Source organism: Engystomops pustulosus, chromosome 3 (assembly GCF_040894005.1).
Source record: "Engystomops pustulosus chromosome 3, aEngPut4.maternal, whole genome shotgun sequence".
NCBI lineage: Eukaryota > Metazoa > Chordata > Amphibia > Anura > Leptodactylidae > Engystomops > Engystomops pustulosus.
In genome coordinates this window covers 6918923-6938347 of record NC_092413.1, presented here as the reverse complement: position 1 = coordinate 6938347, position 19425 = coordinate 6918923, and the positions used below count along the sequence as shown (strand labels likewise).

Here is a 19425-nt window from a genome sequence, read left to right as displayed (position 1 = left end):
AAAGCAGTGAGGATTTGTTATGGCCCAACAGATTGTGTCATGTGACCAGTGTGATGTCATCAAAGGTCCTTTAACATTAATAACAACTAGCAATGTATATTCCTTGGTAAGATACTTATCCTATTAGGCTAAAGGACCTGTGATGATGTCATTAACATGTGACTTTTTGTGGGAGGAGTAACTGTAGCATTTACAGGAGAGTGCTGGGAGCGAACACTGAGGGAAGGTAATGGAAACAATGAGGAGGAGGATACAGGGGTGCAGGGTGCGAGAGAAAGGGTTAAATACAGGGGTGCAGGGTGCGAGAGAAAGGGTTAAATACAGGGGTGCAGGCTATGCAAGAAAGAGGGGGATACGAGGGTGCAGGTTCTAATAGAGGAAGGGGACATTGTCTGCAGAGAATTTATTTATAGGATACATTTCTGGGTGTGATCTTGCATTCAATTCTCCTTGTTATGCCTCCAATTCCTTACGAAAATCAAGATACCTTAAGTTTCCTTTTAATAAACAATGGTTCTTCCCATCAGCGACCCAGCAGGGATGGAGCAGGACAGAACCATGGCTGCCCGGATCCTGGACCTCACCCTAGAGATCATCTACTGGATAACTGGAGAGGTGAGAGTCTCCCAGGACACGGCTCTTATCTCTAGGAATACAACAGGGAAATGACTGGAGAGGTGAAGGATTCTTAGGATCTATGTAGTGATCAGTGTCTCCCCATACACAGGATTACACAGTAGTGAAGAAGTCGTCTGGTGAGTGTGTGACCCCCCAGAGCCCCATCACCCAGCCTCCACCTCATTCACTGATACATGAGCAGAAGATCCTAGAACTTACCTCCAGGATCACTGAGCTGCTGAGCGGAGAGGTGAGCGCTGCCGGGAATGCTGGGACATGATATAATAACACAAGGGAGGGGTCCGGGTGATGACTGTGTCATTGTGTGTGTCAGGTTCCTATAAGATGTCAGGATGTGGCTGTCTATTTCTCCATGGAGGAGTGGGAGTATGTAGAAGGACACAAGGACCTGTACAAGGAGGTCATGATGGAGGACCACCAGCCCCTCACATCACCAGGTAAGAGGAGACCTTCCCTGATTGTAGAGGAGAGTCAGCGAGATTCCCCCATCATCTGCTCATCACATGTAGACAATGTATCAGTCACTGTGTTATTTCCTATAGATGGATCCAGTAGGAGAGATCCACCAGAGAGATGTCCCCGTCCTCCAGATTCCCAGGACTGGCCAGGAATGAAGCAGGAGGTCCCACCCCATCATCAGGTAGGAGAAGCTGAAAAATCTGTGAATCTTCTATAGATAAAAAGTTGGATGAGTTGTAACTTGTATGTTTTACTGGGACATTGTTGCAGGAAACCTGTGATGGAACGAGGGATGAACCCAACTTATCAATGTTATCAGAGGGTAAGAGCATGGAAGAGCCTGAAAACTATTACTGTTAACTATTAAATTGTGCCATCAATCCCATACACTACAATTCTACTGTATTATGTTACACACTTGCCACTGAAGTTCTGTGCAGTTAATCCACAACGTGATTGGATACCCTTACTGTGCCTATACATATGGAGCATTACCAGCAGATACACATTCAAGCAAATTTATACAGTGCACACAACATACATATATATATATACAGCACACACAATATACACACTGTATAGTAGTTCTAGTGGGCACTTCCATGTTTTCCTGGACTGCAGGGGTAGAAGAGGACTACTCCACTGGGGGCGGCTGGGGACACAGTAGGGAGATGCACATCTATCAAAAGTTTACACCTTCCAAATCCTGGGAAGGACGGGGTGGGGGTGGGGGGGTCTCTGTGATTGACAGCTGCCAAGTGCTGAGCTTTTATCTGATTCTTCCACAGCAGAAGTGTCTGAGCAGCCCGGGCCCCCTATCACCACGGGCCCTAGAGCAAGCACTGCGGTTCTAGTTCTGACTGTATAAAATGTATCTGGGGAAATTTTTCAAAGAAAAATCATTGCTTTTAGGAATTATAGAATTTTGTGTGTTTTCGTATGTGGATGGTTCTTGGTTTCCTTCTGTTGTTTTAATAAAATTTCATATTTTTAAAATTTTTAGCGAAAGATGAACATCTCCTTTTATCTCCTTACAATGAAACAGAAAACAACATTACAACGGAAAATGATTCAATATCTCCTGGTGTCCCCTTAGTCCCTCACAGCCCAGATCTATCCACTGGTGACCAGGAACCTTCATCTACTCAATCATTTGTTTCAAATGTGGAAAATATTAAAAATAATTCCGCTATTTCTATGCCCAACATAACTGACAGTGATAATGGGTTAGTTTCCTGTTCAGAATACGAGAAATGTCTCACAATAAAAGTTAACGTTATTGGAGATCAGAGACTTTACCCTGGAGATAAACCATTTCTATGCTCAGAATTTGGGAAAACCTTTAGTGATAAATCTTCTGCTGAGAGACACCAGAGAATCCACACAGGGGAGAAGCCATATCCATGTGAAGAATGTAGGAAGTGTTTCAGGCGGAAATCTTATCTTGTTAAACACATGAAGGTTCACACGGGAGAGAAACCGTTTTCCTGCTCCACATGTGGGAAAAGCTTTAGAGACCGAAGTGTTTTCCAGAAACATGAGAGAACTCACACGGGGGAGAAGCCATATTCATGTACTGAATGTGGGAAGTGTTTCCTTCAGAAATCAAGTCTCGTGGGACATTTAAGACTTCACACAGAGGAAAAACTATTTTCGTGTCCTGAGTGTGGGAAACGTTTCATTCAGAAATCAAGTGTTGAGAGACATTTAAGACTTCACACAGAGGAGAAGCCATTTTCATGTCCTGAATGTGGGAAGCGTTTCATTCAGAAAGCGCATCTCGTACGACACGTAAGACTTCACATTGAGGAAAAAACATTTTCATGCTCCGAATGTGGGAAACTTTTTTCCAGGAAATGTAATCTGGTGGAACATCTCAGAACTCACACGGGGGAGAGGCCATTTTTTTGCTCGCAGTGCGGAAAATCTTTTATTAAGAAATCGGGTCTGCGCCAGCATGAAAAAACCCACACGGGGGAGAAGAGATATTCTTGATTGTAAGAACTTTGCAGAACTTTGAACTGTTTTTCTCAGCAGTATGAGAGAACAATAAAAATAGTATTGAGAAAAAAATATTTCTGCATTAGCTGATTTACTTGATGCTTAAAACTACTGTTTGCACAGGTTCTACCCCATCTTATCTAATAAAATAGAGGTTGTTAATACATTTAGGCAATTTACTGAGGGTTCGTGGATTCCACTTTCATCAGAGTTTCGGGATTTGCACCAATGTGACCGGTATTTAACTGGGGATTGTGGTGCACGTGATCGAAATGTGGCGCAGCTGTGCTGGCTTTCATGTGACTGAGATTGGGGGGCGGTGCTGTCAGGTGATCTGATTGATTCGGACTGAGCGCGGGATTTAAGATTCAAATTGTGTCGCAAGACAATACACTTGCATATACCGGGTAGAAGGTGAACTCCGGCGGACCTGAGCGGGGAAGCGACACATGCAGGATATTGGGCACACGATCTTAAGGAAACCTACCAACTTATTGTGCCCTCCCCTCTTTTGCTCGACCTGCCCATTGTGGACAAGGCCTGCTAAGGCCGCGCTAAAGCCAGACACTCAGGTACCAGGGGAATACAGTTGCCCACAAGGAATCTGTTTCTTCTAGAATAGATATACTGGTTTGCCATTAATCCTGCACCATGTCATGAGTCTTTTTGAAAGTCATGCTTGATGTGAAGAGGCTGCCTTACAAGGCAAACTCTGACCTGAGTAGTGTTCAAGACAATACTTCTTGATAGAGTACTATAACAAAATCTCAACAATATATAATTTCCTTCAGTGATATATGGTGGGTTAAGAATATAAAATTGTATACATAAAAGTAACCAAATAACAATCAAAATAGAAGAGCCAAAAGTCAGAGCACTTCATGACCATTAAGCTATTATTCCAAAACATTATGTAAAAACTTTACTACCAAGTTCTAAAATGATTGCCAGCAATGAAACAAAAGAAGAGGTCCATTCCACATTAGAGATATCAAACCAGCATCAGAACCCTGGCACCATGGACAGTTGTCATCCATCACGGAACCCATTTTAAATAGTCAGTAATGGTGAACCTATAGCATGGGTGCTAGAGGTGGCACTCTAGAACTTCACCAGGCAATTACAGGCCTGTAAGTTTAACTTCAATTGTAGGGAAAATGGAAATTGGTAGGGTTACTAATAGACTACATACAGGAGACTTGCTTGCAGTAGTGGCCAAGGCGAGGTACAGGGGTGGCAGACAGAGTCAGAGTCGAAATCGGGCAAGTGGTCAGGATCGGCGGCACAGGATCGGAGTCGGGAACGTAGCAGATGCCCAAGGCAGGCAGCAGAGAATTGAGGAAATGAAGCAGAGGTTACAATGGATAAACAATGCTTTCTCTAAGGCAACTGGGCACAAAGATCCGTCAGGAGTCATAAGAAGAGGTAGGTTATATAGCAGGGCAGCGTCCAGCCAGTGACAATTAGTGTTGTGCTGGCCTTTTAAACTTCACAGAACTGACGTGCTCGTGGAGTGTGGACGGGTGAGTATGCCTGCAGCCGCAGTGAGAAGGTACCATCACACAGAAGTACACAGGTGCACCCGAAACCCGAGACATAGGCAGGAGCACTCGTGACAGTACCCTCCCCCTTTAACCTACCCCTCTTCTTGACCTTTCAAGAACGCCACAGTCCAGAATGTTGTCTTCAGGCTCCCAAGATCTTTCCTCTGGCCTGAACCCATTCCAGTCTATAAGAAAGAACCGTTTCCCTCTAACCGACTTCATGTCCAGGATCTCCTTTACTTCAAAGACATTGGTGGAATCAGCCAAGAAGGAGGAGCTACTTGCCAGAAGAATCGAATCAGGATGACAGACTTTAGTAGGGACACGTTGAAGGAGTTTGGGATGCCCATGGTGGGAAGACGAAGCTTGTAAGCCACAGGGTTAATGCGCTTCAGAACCTCGATTGGACCCAGAAAACGAGGACCGAGTTTGTAGCTCGGAATATTCAGCTAAACATATATGGAGGACAGCCACACTTTATCACCCAGATATAAGATTGGGGATGACCTGTGTTTCTTGTTGACCTGGGTTTAGAGACTGACAAGTATGCTCTCAGATGGACTTGAGGTCTTGTACCAAGTCTTCCACTGCGGAAACATGAGAAGGCACGGAGAGAGGAAGATGTGGATGTCCAAAAACAACAAAGAAGGGAGTGGCATCAGCCGACTCAGAGTCTAGAGAATTATAGGAGAATTCCGCCCAAGCTAACAGGGTGGACCAGTCGTCCTGTCAGGCGGAAACAAAGTGCCACAGATAGCAGCCAAGAGTATGATTGACTCTCTCCACTTGCCCATTATACCGGGGATAATAAGCAGAGGAGAAGTCTAGTATTACTTGAAGTTGTTTGCACAAAGAATGCCAGAATCTCGAAACAAACTGGACCCCAGTCTGAGATAATGTGGTGAGGAAGTCCATGAAGCTGGAAGATGTGGAGAAAGAACAAGCTGGCAAGACAAGGAGCTGATGACAGACCAGGCAGGGTAACAAAGTGGGACATTTTAGAGAAACGGTCTGTAACCACCCAGGAGACAATATTACCAGAAGAAGGGGGAAGATCGGTAACAAAGTCAATGGCCACGTGAGTCTACAGGCAGCTCTCTGCACCCCAGGGTGCCCAGCCACACGAGAGCAATGACCCCAAGATAATATCCTCTTCCGAAGAACAGGTCAGACATAGGCCTTGCCAGGAGGAATTTGCCGTAAATCCACAGGAGCAGCAACAACAAGCTGTTCAGGAGGAACAATATGTCGAGGAACTGGTTCGTCCCCAATTACACCCAAGGCACAAGAGAGAGCATCGGCTTTGATATTCTTCTCTGCTGGTCGGAAATGGAACAGAAAGTTGTAGCAAGAGAAGAAGAGGGACCAATGAGCCTGTCGTGGATGGAGGCATTGAGCAGTCTGGAGATACAGGATAAGAAAGTTTGCGAGAAGAAGCTGCAAGTGAGAGTTCGGCCTGTGGCCCCTTTCTAGGTGAGAATGGCTCCAGCTCCTACCGAGGAGGCATCAACCTCTAGCATAAGCAGGTTTCTCTGTATCGGGTTGAGTGAGTACAGGAGCAGAAGCAAAGGCGGATTTCGGTTTTGGGAAAGCTTCTTCAGCTGGCACAGGTCAGAGCTTGGGATTGGCATTTTTCTTGGTCAGCGCCACAATGTGAGACACGAGGAAGGAAAAATGTGGTGTGAACTACCGGTAGTAGGTAGCCAGGAATCTCTGGATTGCACAAAGTCCCAGTGGGCACGGCCACTGAAATTCCGCCAACAATTTTGTGGGATCCATCTGTAGTCCCTTGTCAATGATGATATACCTGAGGAAAGGAAGACTCTTTTGGTGAAATAGGCACATCTCGAGCTTGGCATACGTGCAGTTGGCCCTTAGACACCTGAGGACTAATTATACATTATATATATATATACTATGATACATGAACCTGATGGGACTGGAGGTCAGCAGAGAACACCAGGATATCGTCAAGGTAGACCACGATACAGGTATATCATAGGTCTCTCTGCTATCGTTTACAAACTCCTGGAATACGGCTGGTGCATTACAGAGTCCAAACAGCATGATGAGATACTCAAACTGTCCATCACGAGTATTGAATACGATCTTCCATTTGTCGCCTTTGTGGATGCGGATGAGATTATACCTCCACGTAGGTCTAGTTTGGTGGAGACCTTGGTTTCACGTAATCTTTTGAAGAGTTCCGTGATCAGAGGCAGTGAGTAGTGGTTCTTTACAGTGATTTTGTTAAGTTTGCGATAATCCATGCATGGAGTGAACCATCCTTCTTGGCCACGAAGAAGAACCCAGTACCATTACCCAGTACTTGCTTATAAACTCCTTCTGCTGATTCTTCTTCACATAGGCTTACATAGCCATGGTTTCAGGCACCCGAGCCTGTGGAGGAGACGTGCCTGGCAAAAGTTCTATAGAGCAATTGTAGGGTCGGTGTGGTTGTAGAGTATCCGCTTGCTTCTCCGCGAAGTCCATATACAAAGCAGAGAGACCTACCAGGGGCTTGGAGGAGACCAGAGAAGTCATGTTGGGTACAAGATGAAGTGCCACCAGACAGCGTGACTGGCATTCAGGTCCCCAATGAAGAATTTGCCCAGTCTGCCAGTTTGGCATATGAGCGTGGAGCTGCAACCATAGAAGACCCAGTAGGACAGAAGACGTAGACCCAGATAGCACATAAAACATCAGTCTTTCTTTGTGCAAGAGAGGCTCAGTGCGGTACCATACGGGTCACAGAAAGATGATGTTGGGAGACCTGGGCAGCAACCAAGAAGTTTTCTGCAGAGCTGGAATCCAGGAAGATGGCTTAAATTGGCTACCTGTCCCAGAACTGAGGAACACAGGTAAGTTCAGATTCGAAGAGGCTTTACGCTCACCTAGGGATGCCTCTCCTAGGAACCCTAAGTGCTTGTATTTCCCGGACACTGTGGACAGAGTAAACAAGTCCTGAGAAAGTGCTCCGGGCGAGCACAATAAAGGCAAAGATTATCCCGTCATCTCAGACGAGCTTTGTCCACCTGCCAGGCCTCCTCTGCAGCACACAAAAAGGGCGGCTGTGGTGGACTTTGGAAGACAGAAGCCAAGTGAAGCAGACGAAGGGTCCTGATCTGCATATGGTCGTTCAGAGAAGACGGCAGATCCTGTGCAGACAGAGCGTCTTTGATACGACTAGACAGTCCTTTCTTAAAGGTTGCGGTCAAGGCCGCTTCATTCCAAGAGAGCCCATTGGCAAGAGTGCGGACCTGAATCATGTAGTTGCCAACTGACAAGTCTCCTTGACATAAATTCAATAGGGTGGTCTATACTGAAGATGTTTGGGCTGGTTCCTCAAAGAAGGACTGGAATTTAGCGAGGATAGCAGTGATTATGGCAGGGACCAAGTCGTTCCTGTTCCAGAGAGGGGTGGCCCATGCCAGGACTTTCCAAGAGAGTAGGCTGACCACAAATGCCACCTTAGACCTTTCTGTGGTAAACTGTGTAGGCATCAGCTTGATGTGCAGTGATCACTGGGTGATGAAGCCCCTGCACAAGTTTGCGTCTCCGTCATTCTTGGAAGGCATAGACAAATGCAGTCTGGGTTCTGTTGAAGACGCTGTAGCAGGAGGTACCGCAGGAACTGGTAGCTGCTGCTGGGAGGTCAATAACTGCTGCATGATGGTGGTAAGCAGGAGAAGCTGCTGGGCCTGCTGAGCCACAATGGTGGTGAGGTCAGGTACTTCATGTAGAGGTACGAGATTCATGGCTGGATCTTAATGTCAGGATTGGTGGTGGACCCACTGTACCACCGCGAGCAAAGAAGTAAGCCGACACCTGGGAGCGGAGTCTAAGTGGCACCCGGTATTCACCGGAGCCCGCCGCAAAGTGGGTTGGATTTGAATCACAAGAGTCTCAACAATGTTTCTCTAAGGCAACTGGGCACAAAGATACGACCCAGAGAACTATGGGTGCAGCCTATGCAAGAAAGAGGGGGATATGAGGGTGCAGGATACAAGAGAAAAAGGGGGATATTGGGGTGCAGGTTGGAAAAGAAAGAGAAATAAGTAAGGAAGGGCTGCAGGCTGCATGGGAAATGGGGATATGGAGGTGTTGGCTGCATGAGAAATCGTCAAATATAGGGGTACGGGGTATGTGACAAAGAAGGGGTGTGGGGGTGCAGACTGTAATAGAGGAAAGGGATATTGTCTGAAGATTATTTATTTATAAGATACATTTATGGGTGTGATATTGCAATCAGTTCTCCTTGTTCTGCCTCCAATTACTTAGGTACATCAGGATATGGTAAGTTTCCTTTTAATAAACAATGGTTCTTCCCATCAATGACCCACCAGAGATGGAGAAGGACAGAACCATGGAAGCCCGAATCCTGGACCTCACCCTAGAGATCATCTACTGGATAACCGGAGAGGTGAGAGTCTCCCAGGACACGGCTCTTATCTCTAGGAATACAACAGGGAAATGACTGAAGAGGGTTTGGTCATCCACTTAGCAAATAAGGTTCAATGTGGATAAATGTAAGGTTATGCACTTGGGGGCTGATAATCCACATGTAACATTTGTCCTTGGGGGAGTAAATCTGGTAGAGTCTCTTGTTGAAAAGGACATGGGTGACTAGTAGATCACAGATAAAATACCTCTAAAGCCAGCAGGATCTTGTCATGTGGTCTGGACTCTCGGGATAGGGATGTAATAGATTACCCCTACACAAGGCATTGGATCGGCCTCACCTGGAATTTGCAGTCCAGTTCTGGGCACCAGTCCATGGGGACAACCAAGAGCCACAAAAATGATAAGGGGTATGGAGGGTCTCAGTTATGAGGAAAGATTAAAACAACTAAATTTATTTAGGCTGGAAAGTCGTTCCAGGTTAAATCAAATCAAAAGACGAGGGGGCACTGTCTCCGTCTGGAGAAAACAAGGTTTAATCATCAGAGACGACAGGGCTTTTTTACTATGAGAACAGTCAATCTGTGGAATAGCCGAGCTCAGGCTCTGGTGACAGCAGGGACAGCAGAGAGCTTCAAGAAGGGTCTAGATGCCTTTTTACATCAAAATAACATTGATGGTTATGTTATATAGAATTGTTTCCCCTAAATCCCTTTCTAATACAATCCCTTCCCTTCCTTGGCTGAACTTGATGGACAAGTGTCTTTTTACAACCGTATAAACTATGTAATTTGGGGGAACGTGTAATGAGTCGTTCATGAGTTAAACGGCACGAGGAGCCGGCTCTTCCGTGTGATTGACAGGAGTTGGTTCCCTGCCGTGTGCCGATGCCTCACTTACCCGCCACTAATTGGGTGACCGCACCCCCTTCATCCTGAGAAATATTGGACTAAAAGGGGTGTGGGAGGGGTGTCTGACATTCAGGAGGCAGCAGAACTAGCTCTTTATAATGAGCGGAACCTAATGATCCAATTCACTAAGAAGAAACGGACTTCCCATCACCAATGTGAACGCAGCCTAATCAACAATCGGGAGGATGAAGCCTCCATGACTTATCTGTAGACCTTATATACTAAGGACTGCAGGACCTGTGATGATGTCATAGTCATGTGATCAATTCCCATAGGCAAAGGAGCCAAGCAGTGAGGATTTGATATGGCCCAACAGATTGTGTCATGTGACCAGTGTGATGTCATCAAAGGTCCTTTAACATTAATACCTACAAGCGATGTATATTCCTTGTTGAGCTACTTATTCTATTAGGCTAAAGGACCTGTGATGATGTCATCAACATGTGACTTTTTGTGGGAGGAGCAACTGTAGCATTTACAGGAGAGTGCTGGGAGCGAACACTGAGGGAAGGTAATGGAAATAATGAGGAGGAGCATACAGGGGTGCAGGGTGCGAGAGAAAGGGTTAAATACAGGGGTGCAGGGTGCGAGAGAAAGGGTTAAATACAGGGGTGCAGGCTATGCAAGAAAGAGGGGGATAAGGGACCACAGGCTGCGTCGGAAATGGGGATATGGAGGTGCTGGCTGCATGAGAAAGTGTCACATATAGGGGGCATTATCTGCAGAGGATTTATTTACAAGATACATTTCTGGGTGTGATCTTACAATCAGTTCTCCTCGTTCTGCCTCCAATTCCTTAGGTACATCAGGATATGTTACGTTTCTTTTTAATAAACAATGGACCTTCCCATCAGTGACCCAGCAGGGATGGAGCAGGACAGAACCATGGCTGCCCGGATCCTGGACCTCACCCTAGAGATCATCTACTGGATAACTGGAGAGGTGAGAGTCTCCCAGGACACGGCTCTTATCTCTAGGAATACAACAGGGAAATGACTGGAGAGGTGAAGGATTCTTAGGATCTATGTAGTGATCAGTGTCTCCCCATACACAGGATTACACAGTAGTGAGGAAGTCGTCTGGTGAGTGTGTGACCCCCCGTGTATCAGGAGGATCCAGGACCCAGAGCCCCATCACCCAGCCTCCACCTCATTCACTGATACATGAGCAGAAGATCCTAGAACTTACCTCCAGGATCACTGAGCTGCTGAGCGGAGAGGTGAGCGCTGCCGGGAATGCTGGGACATTATATAATAACACAAGGGAGGGGTCCGGGGGATGACTGTGTCATTGTGTGTGTCAGGTTCCTATAAGATGTCAGGATGTGGCTGTCTATTTCTCCATGGAGGAGTGGGAGTATGTAGAAGGACACAAGGACCTGTACAAGGAGGTCATGATGGAGGACCACCAGCCCCTCACATCACCAGGTAAGAGGAGACCTTCCCTGATTGTAGAGGAGAGTCAGCGAGATTCCCCCATCATCTGCTCATCACATGTAGACAATGTATCAGTCCCTGTGTTATTTCCTATAGATGGATCCAGTAGGAGAGATCCACCAGAGAGATGTCCCCGTCCTCCACATTCCCAGGACTGGCCAGGAATAAAGCAGGAGGTCCCACCCCATCATCAGGTAGGTGCAGTTGCAGTTTCGCAGCACAATGCCATGTACTGGAAGTCGTTAGGTGACTACTTTCTGTTCATTATGTTATTCTAGTAATTTTCTGTACATTAATGTTTATGGTTTCTGATCCTTGCAGGAAACTTGTGGAGGACTAGAAATCACCTCCTCAGTGTCAGTGGAGGGTAAGAGCTTCTCATAAATCTTATTTAGTAGGAAAATTTCTTTTTAATGTGGGATCTGACATTTTGGAAACATTTCTCCCTTATGATCATAATTATTTCTATTATTATAAGTAACTTATTTAGTTGTATAATATTCCATCACGTCGGTTTGTTGTTGGGTATGGACATTACTCCTGCCATGGGAGAGACTTATGTCTGAGCTTAAAACAACCTGAACACTTAACTCTTCTCTCCTTTCTTAAAGGGGTTGTCCTAGAATTTAAAAAAAAAAAATGTGTACTTACCTCCCCTGTCGCTCCTGATGTCCTGCGCCGTGGTCCTTCTGATTCTTCCGGTTGGCTGAGGTGTCCGGCCACTCCCATCTGTCCCTATCTCTCAGCATTGTAGGGTGCTGGGATTTGGTGACAGATGGGAGTGGCTTCCGTACCCCTGTAAACAAACAGTGAAGTTGAAGTTTGGGGTCAGAAGTTTTGGTTGAACTCCGAAAAAAGTTTGGTGCGGTACCCGACCTTGACTCCAAACCCTATTGAAATCAAAGAACTTTAAAACCCAACAATGGCTGCATATTGGAGGTACTAAGAGGTAGAGGGGTGCAAAAAGAAGTAAAAAGGGGGAAATTGCCCTGACAAAAATGAACCAGGATATCTACTTAAAATAATAACAGAAAATAAAACAAATACTGTATATACTCAAGTATAAGTCGACCCAAGTATTAGCCGAGACCACTTATTTTACCACCAAAAAAATGGGAAAACCTATTGACTCGAGTATAAGCCGAGGGTGGGGAAATGCATTGGTCACAGCCTCCCAGTATATAGCCAGCCAGCCTCCAGTAGTATACAGCCTGCCCAGCCCCCTGTAGTATATAGCCTGCCAGCCCCCAGTAGTATACAGCCTGTCCAGCTTCTGTAGTATACAGCCTGCCCAGCCCCCAGTAGTGTACAGCCACAGTGCCAGCCCCCAGTAATATATAGCCTGCCAGCCAGCCGTGGTATATAGAAAGCCCCAAGTAGTATACAGCGAGACTGCCAGCCCCCTGTAGCGTATAGCCTGCCAGCCCCATGTAGTATACAGCCTACCCAGCCACCTGTAGTGTACAGCCACCCTGCCAGCCCCCAGTAATATATAGCCTGCCAGCCAGCTGTGGTATATAGAAAGCCCCAAGTAGTATACAGCGAGACTGCCAGCCCCCTGTAGTGTATAGCCTGCCAGCCAGCCGTGGTATATAGAAAGCCCCATGTAGTATACAGCCTGCCAGCCCCCAGTAGTATACAGCCAGCCAGCCCCTTGTAGTATACAGCCTGCCAGCCCCTTGTAGTATACAGCCAGCCAGCCCCCTGTAATATATAGCCTGCCAGCCAGCCGTAGTATATAGCCAGCCACCCCCCTGTAGAATACAACCTGCCAGCCCCTGTAGAATACAACCTGCCAGCCCCTGTAGAATACAACCTGCCAGCCCCTGTAGAATACAACCTGCCAGCCTCCTTTAGTAGCCAGCCAGCCCACAGTTTGCCAAGCACATTAAAAAAAAAAAAAAAATTACATACTCGCCTTGGGGCGGTCCCAATGCCTGGCGCAGCTCCCCGATGCTCTGGTCCCCGGGGCTCCTCTTCTTTCTTCTCTCTGCTTTAACAGCCGGCAACGCGATCTGCCGGCCGTCGCACACAATGATGTCATCAGTGGCAACACCGCCGCATCATAAGGTGCGCTGGTCGGCAGATCGCATGGACTCATCTCTGCCGGCTAATACAGAATAAAGAAGAAGAGGAGCCGCGTTGAGCATCGGGACACTGGAGGGTGAGTATGTACCTTTATGTTTATTATTGACTCGTGTACAAGTCGAGGTGAGGTTTTTCAGCACATTTTTTGTTCTAAAAAACTCGGCTTATACTCGAGTATATATGGTAATAAAAATGAATTAAAAGCAAATAAATGATGTTAAAGTCACTGCACTATAAGATGCTATGGGCATCCAGACCTGGTTCCTTTTAATGAAGTGCGGATGTTCCCATTGGCTATGGGTAGGTGATGATGAGACCCCTGGCAGTGCAGAACACCGACTCTGATCGGACACTTGCCGCAGGGGAGGACAGCACCTAAAAGACTCCGGCAACATGTCCGATTTTCCTACCCAGAAATTAAATGGAGACACCACATCGTTCAGTACCAGGAGACACGTTGCAGTTACTGAACCATTACACCATCTGAATGTAGAAATGCAGTGACTGCAGGATGAGACCGCTTGACAGACAGTGACGGTTTATGAGACCGTTTTAGACTTGCAGTAACTGCGGTACACGCCTACTTGAGTCTAGACATGCGGTATGAGACCGTTTGACATCATATATACAGTGACTGTGTATGAGACCGTTTAAGACAATACTTGCAGTCACTGGCACTGCCCTGTAGTACAGTAGTTCTTCACCGTGCCCTGAAAAGGGCAATTATTTAAAATTACTAGCTGTCCCTCCTCTCCCTACCTACTTGCCCTCAAAATTAAATCTTTCTAGGTCCCTGTCTCCACCTGTCTGTAACGACACTGGGACATGTGACCCTGCCTCTTTTATAAAGCAGGGTCACATGCCCCACCTGGCCAATCACAGCCATGCCTGTGGTTACTTAGGGCTTGTTGATCGACCGCCCCGCAGCCCATCGACCAGCTTTACCCTGAACTTCGGACCCGGAACTACAGTTCATGTTTTCCAATTATCTCAGTAAATTAGGAGGATGTGAAACTTTGTTGTTTCCTTTTTCTAGGTGAAGATGAGATAATTCCCTTCCATGAACATCCCCTTTTACCTCCCTATCGTGACGCTGAATATATCGCAGATAATGTAGTAACACCAAATGTCCCCTCGGACCCTCACGGCAGAGATCCATCCAGTGATACCACTAGTGACCAGGAGCCTTCATCCAGTCAATTTCCAATTGTCAGACATGAAGATGGGGATAGGTTGGAGGAAATATTTCAATCTGGAAAACCTGTGAAGACAAAATCTAACCTTTCGGTCCTTAAAAAAATTAACACAGAAGAAAGGCCATTTTCATGTTCACAATGTGGGAAAAGTTTTAGTAAGAAATCGATTCTTGTTAAACATCAGAGAACTCACACAGGGGAGAAGCCATTTTCATGCCCTGAATGTGAGAAACATTTCAGCCAGAAATATAGTCTGATAGAACATCTGAGAATTCACACGGGAGAGAAACCGTTCTCGTGCTCAGAGTGTGGGAAATGTTTCATTCAGAAATCGATTCTCGTTAAACATCAGAGAACTCACACAAGGGAGGAGCCATTTTCTTGTTCAAACTGTAAACAGTGTTTTGGTCAGCGTTCAGATCTTATGGAACATCAAAAAATTCACACAGGAGAGAAACACGTGAACCACAAATCCAGTCTTGTCAAATTTCAGAGAACTGATGGAGACGAGAAGCCATTTCATTGTCCGGAATGTAAGAAAAGTTTTCATCTAAAGTCCAATCTTCTAGAACATCAGAGAACTCACACAGGGGTGAAGCCTTTTTCATGTACAGAATGTGGGAGATGTTTTAACCAAAAATCAAGTCTTGTAAAGCATCTGAGAATTCACACAGGGGAGAAACCATATTCTTGTTCTGAATGTAAGAAATGTTTTGCACGCAGCTCGAATTTATATGATCATCTAAGAACTCACACCAAGGAGAAGACATTTTCATGTCCCGAATGTGGGAAATGCTTTCACCAGAAATCTGTGCTAATTAAACATCAGAGAACTCACACGGGGGAGAAGTTATATTCATGTCCTGAATGTGGAACTTTTTTCAGTCAAAAATCAAATCTTGTGGAGCATCTAAGAATTCACACAGGGGAGAAGCCATTTTTATGTTCAGAATGTGGGGAAAATTTTAGTCTCAAATCGGATTTTGTCAAACATCAGCAAACTCACACAGGGGATGACTTGTCTCCATGTCCTGAATGTGGGAAACGTTTTAGACAGAAATCCAAACTTGTGGAACATCTTAGAGTTCACAAAGGAGAGAAGCCATTTTCTTGCGCTGAATGTGGGAAAAGTTTTAGCCAGCAATCGATTTTTGTTATACATCAGAGAACTCACACAGGAGACAAACCATTTCCTTGTCCCGAATGTGGCAAATGTTTCACTCGAAAATCGTATGTTATTCAACATCAAAGAATTCACACAGGAGAGAAGCCATACACATGTTCGGAATGTGAGAAAAGTTTTCGTCGTAAATCTGTTTTAATTAAACATCAGAAAATTCATAGAGGGGAGAAGCCTTTCCCGTGTCCTGAATGTGGGAAATGTTTTAGTTCCAAATCAAATCTCATAGAACATCTCAGAGTTCACACGGGGGAGAAGCCGTTTTCTTGTACTGAATGTGGGAAATGTTTTAGCCAGAAATCGATTCTTGTTAAACATCAGAGAATTCACACAGGAGACAAACCATTTCCTTGTTCGGAGTGTGGCAAAGGTTTCACTCGAAAATCGAGTCTTATTGAACATTGTAGAATTCACACGGGGGAGAAGCCGTTTTTGTGTTTAGAATGTGGGAAAAGTTTTGGTTATAAATCAGTTTTTCTTAAACATCAGAGAACTCACACAGGAGGAGAAAGCCGCTCTCCTGACGTAAATGTGGCAAATATTTTAGTTTGAAATACAATTCTCTAGTACATCAGGCAAAGATGACCTTATTTTTGTGTATGGCAACAGTTTTAGTCAAAGGGGAAGCCATTTTGATCTTGAACATTGGGAGATCACAAAGGGAGAAGACAATAGGGCGGCACGGTGGCTCAGGGGGAGGCACTTCTGCCTTGCAGCGCTGGAGTCCTGGGTTTGAATCCCACCCAGGTCATCATCTGCAAAGAGTTTGTATGTTCTCTCCGTGTTGGCATGGGTTTCCTCCGGGTCCTCCGGTTTCCTCCCACACTCCAAAACGTACTGTTAGGTTGTTTAGATTGTGAGCCCATGGGGACAGGGAACAATTTGACATGCTTTGTGCAGCGCTGTATTATCTGTAGGCGCTATATAAATAAAGAATTATTTATAATGTTCATATTGTCAGGGCCGGCTTCAGCACTGGGAATGCCGGGGCCCAGAGAAATTCTGATGATTAATCCTCGCTATGTGTCTGCCCGGTTGCCATTCTTTTGTACTTTTTAAACCGTAATATATAAATGTGTTGGCCTATTATAATGAAATAAAGTAAAGTTTGTATGAAATTTTTAATATACCAAAATAAAGTGATTAGATTTTTCTGAATTGCCATCTTTTATTACTACCCCTTCTGTCTTAGGGTATTCTTTGAGAGTGGACATGGCTGTGATTGACCCAGCAATATATGTGACCCTGCTGTATAAGAGTAGGGACACATCTTTAGGTGCCATAAAAACCATGAGTGAGCTAGGGAGTTGCAGGGACAGTGAGGGATACAGCAGTAATATCACAATTGCCCTTTTCAGGGCAGATATAGAGAAAATGCTGCAAGAGACAGAGAGAATAAATTGCCCTTTTCAGGGTAGTGTGCAGAACTGGATCTTGCTACTCATTGGCTGCTATAGTGTAGGGCCAGTCTAAGTAATAGTTGCATCCCACAATACTAGCTGACAGTTCTAGTTGAATCCTACAGTACTTACATACATTATCAGTAATAATTAGAGATGGGTGATATTTGCATGGCCTTTAGTTCGAAAATAAACATGGTGGCAACATCATAGAGCGATGGAGGGTGAAAACAGCATTATGAAAATCACAGGGTGCTCCAGGGAGACAGTGGTCAGTTGGCAGCAGCATGAGTAGGCCGCAGAGTGGCACGATGACAGAGCGTGGAGGTGGGGCAGCAGCAGCAGGAGGCCACAAAGTGGCACAATGATAAGAGTGTGGAGGTGGCGGCAACAGAAGCAGCAGCAGGACCCACAGGTGGTAGCAACATGGTGGAAGCAACATGGAAAGCCACAGAGAGGCCCAATGATAGGGTGTGGAGGTGGTGGCGGCAGCAGCAGGAGCCCACAGCAGGAGAGGCCACATTGTGGCACAATGACGAAGTTTGAAATGAATTTGAAGTTGAAATTTTCCATTTAAATTTGAATTTGAAGATTGGACACGCTACATTCATAATACATTGCAGTTTTCCTGAAAATATCAGGTCTTTGCCAAAAAAGAACTGCAAAGCTTCAGCAGGAGCCCACAGAGTGGCACAATGATATATTGTGGAGGTGGCGTCAGCAATAGCCCACAGAATGGCACAATGATATAGTGTGGAGGTGGCGTCAGCAGGAGTCCACAGAGTGGCATAATAATATAGTGTGAAGTTGGCATCAGCAGCAGCCCACAGAGTGGCATAATGACATAGTGTGGAGGTGGCAGCAGCAGGAGCCCACAGAGTGGCACAATGATATAATGTGGAGGTGGTGTCAGTTGGAGCCCACAGAGTGGCACAATAAGAGTGTGGAGGGGGTGTCAGCAGCAGCAGGAGCCCACAGAGTGGCATAATGACATAGTGTGGAGGTGGCAGCAGCAGGAGCCCAAAGAGTGGCACAATGATAGTGTGGAGTTGGCGTCAGCAGCAGCAGTAGCCCACAGAATGGCACAAAGATATAGTGTGGAGGTGGTGTAAACAGCAGGAGCCCACAGAGTGGCACAATGATATAGTGTGGAGGTGGCGTCAGCAGCAGCAGGAGCCCACAGAGTGGCACAATGATATAGTGTGGAGGTGGCGTCAGCAGCAGCAGGAGCCTACAGAGTGGCACAATGATATAGTGTGGAGTTGACAGCAGCAGCAGCAGGAGCCCACAGAGTGGCACAATAATATAGTGTGAAGTTGGCGTCAGCAGCAGGAGCCCACAGAATGGCACAATGATATAGTGTGGAGGTGGCGTCAGCAGCAGCAGGAGCCCACGCAGTGGCACAATGATATAGTGTGGAGGTGGTGTCAGCAGCAGGAGCCCACACAGTGGCACAATCATATAGTGTGGAGGTGGCGTCAGCAGCAGGAGCCCACAGAGTGGAACAATGATATAGTGTGGAGGTAGCAGCAGGAGCCCACAGAGTGGCTCAATGATATAGTGTGGAGTTGGAGTCAGCAGCAGCAGGAGCCCACAGAGTGGCAAAATAATATAATGTGGAGGTGGTGTCAGCAGCAGCAGGAGGCCACAGAGTGGCACAATGATAAGAGTGTGGAGGTGTCAGCGGCAGCAGGAGCCCACAGCAGAGGAGGCCACATTGTGGCACAATGACGAAGTTTAAAATTAATTCAAAGTTGACATTTTCTATTTGAATTTGAAGATTAGAGACACCACATTCATAATGCATTACAGTTTTCCTAAAATTTCAGGTCTTTACCAAAATGAACTGCAAAAGGTGGCACCAGCAGCAGCTGCAGCATGAGGTCAGAGGTGTGGATGTGGCGGCAACATGGTAGGCCACAGAGTGGCACAATGATATAGTGTGGAGGTGGCGTCAGCAGGAGCCCACAGAGTGGCACAATGATATAGTGTGGAGGTGGCGTCAGCAGGAGCCCACAGAGTGGCACAATGATATAGTGTGGAGGTGGTGTCAGCAGCAGGAGCCCACAGAGTGGCACAATGATATAGTGTGGAGGTGGCGTCAGCAGGAGCCCACAGAGTGGCACAATGATATAGTGTGGAGGTGGCGTCAGCAGGAGCCCACAGAGTG

The 19425-nt window shown here is 46.1% G+C and overlaps 2 protein-coding genes and 1 long non-coding RNA gene across 4 annotated transcripts in view; 2 read left to right on the top strand and 1 right to left on the bottom strand.

The window, feature by feature from the left end:
• Nucleotides 1-19425, bottom strand: part of LOC140120870 (uncharacterized) — a 326412-nt gene that overhangs the window by 215002 nt on the left and 91985 nt on the right. The gene's annotated exons all lie outside the window — the stretch shown is intronic.
• The window catches only part of LOC140120765 (uncharacterized), a 48564-nt gene that overhangs the window by 19060 nt on the left and 10079 nt on the right, over nt 1-19425 (top strand). The window contains exons 6-15 of the mRNA XM_072139710.1: nt 1369-1420; nt 2102-3091; nt 6646-6831; nt 7107-7306; nt 7366-7504; nt 7686-7895; nt 8143-8321; nt 11493-11585; nt 11713-11758; nt 14516-16401. Coding sequence (XP_071995811.1) covers nt 1369-1420; nt 2102-3091; nt 6646-6831; nt 7107-7306; nt 7366-7504; nt 7686-7895; nt 8143-8321; nt 11493-11585; nt 11713-11758; nt 14516-16401 — 3981 coding nt within the window. The remainder of the gene's footprint in view (nt 1-1368; nt 1421-2101; nt 3092-6645; nt 6832-7106; nt 7307-7365; nt 7505-7685; nt 7896-8142; nt 8322-11492; nt 11586-11712; nt 11759-14515; nt 16402-19425) is intronic.
• LOC140120907 (uncharacterized) lies at nt 10361-11389 on the top strand. Its single transcript, XR_011853996.1, has 3 exons — nt 10361-10466; nt 10756-10897; nt 11010-11389. It is a non-coding gene; the product is annotated as an uncharacterized lncRNA (long non-coding RNA).